The following is a 7815-nucleotide window of genomic DNA, read 5'->3' as shown; positions in this document are numbered from 1 at the left end:
CCACCAGTCATCCACATGGCGAGATGAAGCCTGTCGCTTTCATCGAAGTCCTCGACGACGCAACGAGCTGCAGTGAGCATCTGCGTACCGCTGCAGTACAAGTTGCTTCGACTCACGATGGTCGTGCCAGGCTGCGTGCAATTCGTCTCCTCGCATTCCACAGCTCTGAACTGGTCAAGTGGAACGGCCAAGTCGCTCATGGAGTGCCCGCCAAGTGTCCATATCTGGACGACCCTGTTGTCCACTGTGACGCCGAAGCCCGAGTCCCACAGCAACGCGCGTTGGCCGATGCCCGGTAGGTCATCCCACTCGAGATCGACGTCCTCAAGACGACGCTGAATAGCGCCCGGTAGTACTAAACCAGAGTACTTTTGCTCTGAGCCACCAGCTTTGGCCCGCAGGTACAGCTGTCTCGCCAGATCGGAGTTGCTGCCGTCGAAGGCGAAGTATGTGGCATTGGACGGCAGTCGAACGTCATCGTCCGAACTCGATAGGCGTCGAGTGCGACCACTGTTCATGGTCCAACGCGTCGAATTGAGTGGATGGATCTCGTGCCAAGCTGGAGAAAGACAGAATGATAAACCCGTGGATAGAGGGGTTGGCCCCACCATATAAGTTTTTTCTACACGGAATTTCGCGACGCGCGCCACGTAAGCTATTGCCAGCCTTCGCTGTCCAGTGAACTGGCGACCGTTGTATCATTTGAGCCCGTTGGTGCCGAACAAACCGTTTCCTGACTTCCGGCGCTACTTGGAATGAACCTCGAGTGAATATCGGAACTCGAAGGGCTGAACTCGTGCATCCGCGTCTAAGGAGACGGGACCTTTTTGATGGAATTATCACTGCAACACTTAACCCAATACATGTAATGTCAATATGAGTCTCTGATAGCGGCAGTTCAGATTAGGAAAAGGTCACGGTCTTCGAGAAGACGACCTTCTCCTTCTCTGAACCTACCGGTGGATGCGGGACTGTGGGAGGCATCGAGCAGCAGCTCTTACAGTTGGCTGGTGGTGAATTCGTGACAACTACAAAACATACACCTGGACAGCTTATTGGCACTTCAATTGCCTACATGAGATGGATTTGCGCTGCACAGACCGAAAAACCACTGTTTAAAATGCCGCTATTAGCAATGGGTACATTTGTGATATCTCGACGGCGCCATGTAACGTGTGCACCGCAAGTCAACTCGTGCCCTCGTCCATCGACTTTCTAGAGCTGGCCGTCAACTCGACAGTCGAATTTGCCATTCTAAGATTCGCCTCGCAGCCATGCGATTGATCTCGGCATTTCGATTGCTGTTAGGAGCCGTTGGTCAGGGCCACACCGTGTCGTTTCGGAGTCTGGAGGAGACTTCCTCGTCCAGTCCCTCTTCTTCCTGTGTCTTCAACGGCTCGGACTCGGACATTGCGCAGCAGCTCTACATCCGACACAAGGCCGGCGACACCGGTGACCAAGTGGAGCTAACGTCGGTTCCTACCGCGGTTTCTGGGCGTCTCGACGCCATCAACGTCGACTTTAACAGCCTGCCGGGGCTCGTCCAGCGCGCTGTTCTTTGGGACACGGGCTTTGCCATTGCGCCAGGTAATGTACCGGTGCAAATCTACCCAATGCACAATCGCACCATGGACAATATCGCCATCCCAAAGTGGGAAGTCTCGGGTGTGGACTGCACCTTCACGAATTGCTCGCAACCAAATGATATAACGGCTTACTACAGTCATACGTGCACGGGATGGCAGATGCTTAATACTTCACACTGTGTGATCGATGTCTTCGAAGACTCGGGTGCTGGAACGTACCTAGGCAACATGTGGGCGAATGGAGGGGACCCGGACGTCGCTCCGTTGATCGAACTGAGGGATCACACGTGGACGGAGCCAGTGTTTAATACTAGCACCACCTTCTCCGTCTATGTGGTGCATACAGTCTATAGTTCGCAAGAACCGGCCTGGGGACAGTGTCCCTTGGGTTACGGAGCCGTGAGTATCCCATGTGCTAGACGCGACGCGTTCACGGACGAGTTCATGGCTGCAAACACCACAATCCCGACCGGAAGTGCGTGGGTGACTACGTGGTTGGAAGACGAGTTCGCCGAGAAATCCTCAGGACTCGACACGATCCTATTGATCCCGATCATCCTTGGTGTCGTCGCGGTTCTTGGTGCTCTCGGTCTGGGCTGGTTCTGCTGGAAACGCAAAGCCGAAAACAGGGCGCATAAGTCGACGTCTGCAGCCCACGACATGGAAACGGACCAATACTTGGCTGTGGGCACTCCAGAGATGATACTTGGACCCACTGGGTTGACCACACAGGGCTCCACTATCTCGAGTCACTACGAGAGTGCTGGATCGAACAAGACGCTCAAGATCTTGCTTGACAGTGAGCACTTACAAGGCAAACGCATCCCATACGACAGTCTACTATTTGAGCGAGCTGTCTCAAAGGGAGCGTCAGGAGAAGTGTGGATCTGTCAGTGCAACGGACAGCAAGTGGCAGCCAAGAGATTGCTGCAAAGAAGGGACCAGAACGCTGAAAAGGTGCAAGCGTTTGCCGCTGAGATCGAGCTGAGTGCCAGTCTCGTTCACCCGCATATCGTCGAGTTCATCGGTGTGGCGTGGAATAGTCTGAATAACTTGACAATGGTGCTCGAGCTCTTCCCTATGGGCAATTTACAGAATTATCTACAGAAGAATTCCGACCTGTTGTCGTGGGCGAGAGACAAGATCCACATGGCCATCGGAGTGGCCCAGGCTCTTGCGTATCTGCACGCTCGCACGCCGCCTCTCATCCACCGTGATCTCAAGTCGAACAACATTCTGTTGACTGATAAGCTGGAGCCTAAGCTCATCGACTTTGGAGTGAGTCGTGACACTGTCGACCTCACCATGACAGCTGGAGTTGGCACACCGTACTGGACAGCGCCAGAGATCCTGGAGGGCAAACGATACACGGAACAAGCGGATATTTACTCGTTTGGTGTGGTACTCACGGAGCTTGATACGAGCAAAATCCCGTACTCAGATGCGGCAACGGAACATGGAGGCAAACCGAAGCCATTCCAGATCCTGCAGGACGTTATGGCCGGCAAGCTTCGTCCGACCTTCTCCAAGGACTGCCCTCCTCGGATCCAGAAGATTGGAATGGCTTGCCTCGCTCTCAACCCAGAAGATCGTCCGTCGGCGCAGGAACTGGTGCAGGAGCTTCAGGGGGGCGGAGGTGAGCAGTACAGTAGGCTTTCAGGCTTTGTGGTGTGATGTTTATTAGGGTTGGAGACGGAATGTACAAATGGAAAAGTTCCCGACAAAGATTTACTGAATCTGAGCCACAAATCGTAGTTGCAAAGTGATAAGAATACTGTGTTCTGATTGGTAGATTATGGCTGATGAAAATCAATCGTGGCAGCCACTTGCAACTGCGGATGGTGCCAACATTTAAGTCGCTTTTTCATTTGGCGATTTCCAACATGAAGAGGACGCGGAAGCTAATCAAAGTTTTAGCGAGTTTATTGCTGCTGGTACAGTTTTGTCATAGTTGGAGCCATCCGAACTCCTGTGGGGACGAATCAAGTGAAGTATCACATCCCAGTCCAACCCCTGCAGCCACTTCAGCCGCGTCCGAAAGTTATTCATCAGCAAGCTCAAGATCAAGTGGATCGGCACCGACTTCGTCATCTCGTGGTAGCGACGGTAGCTCGAGCTCATGCGGTTGTTCGTTAAGGCCGACGTTGGTATCAGCTTCATCAGCGAGGGGTTCCAGCTCATTCCCGGACACTGTTACGTCGGATATTGCCCAGCAGCTTTACGATCGGTTTCAGGCAGGCGATGAAGTCGAGCAAATGGTCCTAGAAGATGTTCCTGCGGTTATTCGAGCGAGGCTAGAGAGCCTGTCATTATCGTTTGAAGATCTACCTGGACTCATGCAGCGTGCTGTCTTATGGGACACTGGGTTCGTCGTCACGTCCCACCAACGAGCTGTGCAGCTTTGGACCCTGGACAACAGAACTATGGCAGACATCGCGGTATCTGCCGAAGCGTTCGAGGAGGCAGGCTGTGACGCTGTTACCTGCACAGCATCAAACGGTGATAACGTCGAAATGTACTCATCTTGCAGCCAAGGCCCGGCTCAGATGTTAGCGGCTTCGAAGTGCGTTGTCGAAATGTTTGATAGTACTGAGAGCTCGAATGCAACACTGTGGTCAACTAGTGGCAATTCAAGTACAGTTCCTGATATTCGCGTCGCTAAGAGTACAGGAACAGCCGAGTGCGGTTGCGGATACACAATTTACTCGATCCAAACAGCGACCTCTAACGAGCAAGCCACCGCGACGGGAGTCTGTCCCGCTGGTGAATGGTCTGGATCGCTAGTGATTCCCTGTTACGGAAGCGACAGCATCCCGGAGTCAATCGCAGCCCGAGTTACTCCTCCAAAGGGAACTGACTGGGTCACACGCTGGATCTTGGAGCATGGGGGGCCTCGGAGGACAACAGAATCGTCTGCGCCCTCTCAAGGTTCTGCATCAGCGACGACAGAATCCGGGAGGAAAAACGGCGGTGGCTTCAGCTTGTGGTGGCTGCTGCTCATCCTGCTGATCATTGCCCTTCTAATCGTCGCAACAATTGTTGCATGCCGCCACTGCCATCGCTTGAGTCGCTTCCACACACCACTCGACAACACAACCTACATCTTTGTCGGTGGTCGCATGTGGGCGGTGACTGGCTCCGATTTGCCAATTGGTGCAGGAAAACCTTCAATTTCTTTGAATAATGCAAAATTTAAGCTCACCATGATACTGTTGCAGTCCGTTACCACAATTGTATGGCCACGACGCCCTCTTTCCAGCAAAAAAGAGTAAGAAAAATAATTTGTGGGACGAAAAAAGTAGTTTTTGGTGGGTGACACCGTGTTCCGATTTGATTGTGCGGAGTCCACTGTGTATCTCCCTTTGGCTTCGAGTTGAAGCTGCACTCACTTTTGCTTTCACCCCCGCAATGTCAAGTAGCAGCTCAATCTCTTCCAGCGGATCTTCGTCTTCAAATGATACTAGTAATCAAAGCTATAACATGGGGCTTTTGATACCGATCATTGGTGTGGCGATGCTGTTACTTCTCGGAGGAGCGTGTTGCTGCTGGATGCATCGGCAATGTCGAAAACTGGGGCGAAAAGCCGAAGGTGCCGACAGCTACCGGGATCACGCGGTGCTGATTTCCTTTCCTCAACTCGGTCAGTCGGGTGAAATGAGCGATATCGTTACTTCCGGGACCATACAAACAGGGGGAGAGGACACTTTCTCCACCCGCGGAGTTCCACCTCGAGAAGCGTACGAATTGGGCTCTGACTCGGGACCAAACTACGTCTGGAGACTTCTGCAGGAAGATCAAAATCTCGCCAGGATCAGAATTCCCTACAAGGAGATCAAGATCCGAGCTTTGCTATCCAGGAGCCAAACCCGTGAAATTCGATTGGGCGAGTACCGGAACCAGCAAGTTGTCGTGAAACGATTGCTCAAGGCCAAACGCTCGCATCTTTTCCACGTCCAGGAGTTCATTTACCAGATCCAGATCCGTTCGACACTCGCTCACCCGAATATCGTGACGTTGTTGGGTGTAGCGTGGAACAGCGTGGCCGACGTCATGTTAGTCATGGAGCATTACCCATCGGGAGATCTGTTTTCGTACTTGCAAAACTACAGCAACTACACATCGTGGGAGCGCGGCAAGTACCGACTAGCCATCGGAATTGCACGAGCCTTGGTGTATCTCCATAGTCAACCGACACCAGTTGCTCACCGCGAACTACGAGCGAGTAACGTGCTACTCACTGAGACGATGAGACCAAAGCTAACAGGTTTCGATTCGTCGTGTCTGGACGAGCACAGTCATCATTGTCCCGTTGCTGGTGCATCCGTACTGGTCAGCGCCGGAAGTTTTGAGAGGCAGGCCATACACGGCCAAATCGGACGTCTATGCGTTCGGCGTGTTGCTAACGGAGCTTGATACAGCGACCGCTCCTTTCCACGACGCAGTGTCACCCATCGGCACAAAACTCAAGCCGATCCAGATCCTGAACGAAGTAATGCAGGGAACATTGCGGCCGAGCTTCAGTCCGGAATGTCCTCGACGCATTCGCGTGATCGGCGTTGGATGTTACCAGCACGATCCAGATCGAAGACCAACTGCTACTCAACTACTTCGACTGCTTGAAGCGTAATGTGTAGAGTAAAATGTAGCAACTCTAAACAAAAAAACGTGCACAGTTGGGCTACTCCCATCTATTTTCGGGTAAGAACGCTATTTTCGGATAAATCTAAGGGCCGTTCTTAAGGATCGTGAGCGACCTCGTTCTTAACTGGATCGCGACCTACGCAAAAGGAACGACACAGCACTTTAAATAAAAAAGTTTAATCAATATTTTGTTATGAATGCTGTATGCACATCATCCAGGGTTGCTCAAAATATTATTTATATGGATTTCTTCGTTTAATGAGAATAGATACATGCATGGTAGATCGGAAATCTGCAAATAAATAATTTGTGCTGCGACTGTGGCAAAAAAATATCTGCATCAAAACGTGATCGTGTTACTAGATTAATGGCTTTGGGAAAACATGCTCCTCGAGCGCTGGGAAAAAGCGTCGGGCATGGCGAAGGTTGCGAGAGTTGGTAGTTTGGGCTGTGTGCGAATTGAAAAGTGAGTTTGAGTCGGCGGCACAAGTTTGCAGACAGCTCAAAAATCTGGTGGCTGCCGACAAGGACAATAAATTTTGTGAGGGAATTCATAAAATCCAAAAATAAATTTTCAAATTGTGGCCAGACCATAAGCAAATTATTTTTCCAAGGAAAAAATATATTTTTCAGTAAATATATTTTTGAGGATCCCTGGCTGAAGCCCTCCGTCTTGGCTTCTTCCTCGTCTTCTGATGAGGAAGCCAAACTATCGCTGAGCCGGTCAAGTCTGCTGATCTTGTTGGGGTTGGTCGCGCCGTGGTGACGCGCTTTTTTCAGCCCTTTCCGGCTGCATTTCGCGCCAAAATGAATTAATCGATTTCGCACTTTTCGATGATACAATTTGGAGGTCGTAGAAAACACGCTCTATAACACCGCTCACGTCACTAAAGTGCACATCACAAATTCGGGATATTTGACAAACATGATCGAGTCTAAGGAAAAAGACCAGTAGCAGGTCTCATCGACCTCTTTGTTCCAGTATGCTGGGTTAAAAAATTAGACCGGTAGGTTATTCAAAATGAACAGCTGAAATCCCAGTATACGATCTGTACGCCACAATCAGGGTAACGTTATGACTAATTAGCGTGAACGGTGTACAGCCATCAATTTGAAAACCAGGTACTGTACTGGCATTTGAGGTTTTCTAAAACCTTTGTATAAAATTTCGAAACCTCGAGCACGGTAAAAATGGGTTCATGTTACCCGCAAAATAGCATGCGTATGTCCACCGAGCGTTGGGTTCACATGTTCAGCAGTCCGTTGAATCGCTCCCTCGTAGAGTCAATTTACAAGATTTTAGTGCCGTTATTGTCGTCGGTAGAAAAATGTAGGGATGTTCTCATCGCTGGCGGCCCCGACGCCAGTCGATAATTTGCGTCGGTTTTCGATTTTAATTGAAGAAATGGTCTTGCCAAGAGAGCTCACCACGTCGGTCGACAGATGGGCACCAAGTAGTTCGACGGCAGCACCTCGGACCTCGCTTTACAGCTCTACCTGCGCTCACAAGATGGAGACGAACTCGCCCCACTGATCCTGTCTTCAATACCGGATACCGTCACTTCGAGACTGAGTGAAGTGAACGTGG

At 51.0% G+C, this 7815-nt stretch overlaps 3 protein-coding genes across 3 annotated transcripts in view; 2 read left to right on the top strand and 1 right to left on the bottom strand.

Moving 5' to 3' along the window:
* Positions 1–518, bottom strand: part of PITG_17577 (protein kinase, putative) — a gene marked incomplete at both ends in the record, with an annotated part of 2172 nt that extends 1654 nt beyond the window's left edge. The window contains one exon of the mRNA XM_002896410.1: positions 89–518. Within this exon, the coding sequence (XP_002896456.1) occupies positions 89–518 (430 nt within the window). The remainder of the gene's footprint in view (positions 1–88) is intronic.
* Positions 519–1274: 756 nt separating this feature from the next.
* On the top strand, positions 1275–3260 carry PITG_17576 (protein kinase, putative; the record flags this gene model as incomplete). The annotated part of the gene is made up of 1 exon (XM_002896409.1): positions 1275–3260. The coding sequence occupies one exon, from the start codon at positions 1275–1277 to the stop codon at positions 3258–3260; it is 1986 nt and encodes a 661-aa protein (XP_002896455.1).
* Positions 3261–3469: 209 nt separating this feature from the next.
* PITG_17575 (protein kinase) lies at positions 3470–6213 on the top strand (the record flags this gene model as incomplete). Its single annotated transcript, XM_002896408.1, has 4 exons — positions 3470–4714; positions 4860–5175; positions 5323–5808; positions 5882–6213. The coding sequence occupies 4 exons, from the start codon at positions 3470–3472 to the stop codon at positions 6211–6213; spliced, it is 2379 nt and encodes a 792-aa protein (XP_002896454.1).
* Positions 6214–7815: the final 1602 nt, after the last annotated feature.

The sequence above is a fragment of the Phytophthora infestans genome, genomic scaffold (assembly GCF_000142945.1).
Source record: "Phytophthora infestans T30-4 supercont1.60 genomic scaffold, whole genome shotgun sequence".
NCBI classification, from domain to species: domain Eukaryota; phylum Oomycota; class Peronosporomycetes; order Peronosporales; family Peronosporaceae; genus Phytophthora; species Phytophthora infestans.
The sequence above is the reverse complement of the archived record's forward strand: the minus strand, read 5'-3'. Positions and strand labels throughout refer to the sequence as shown.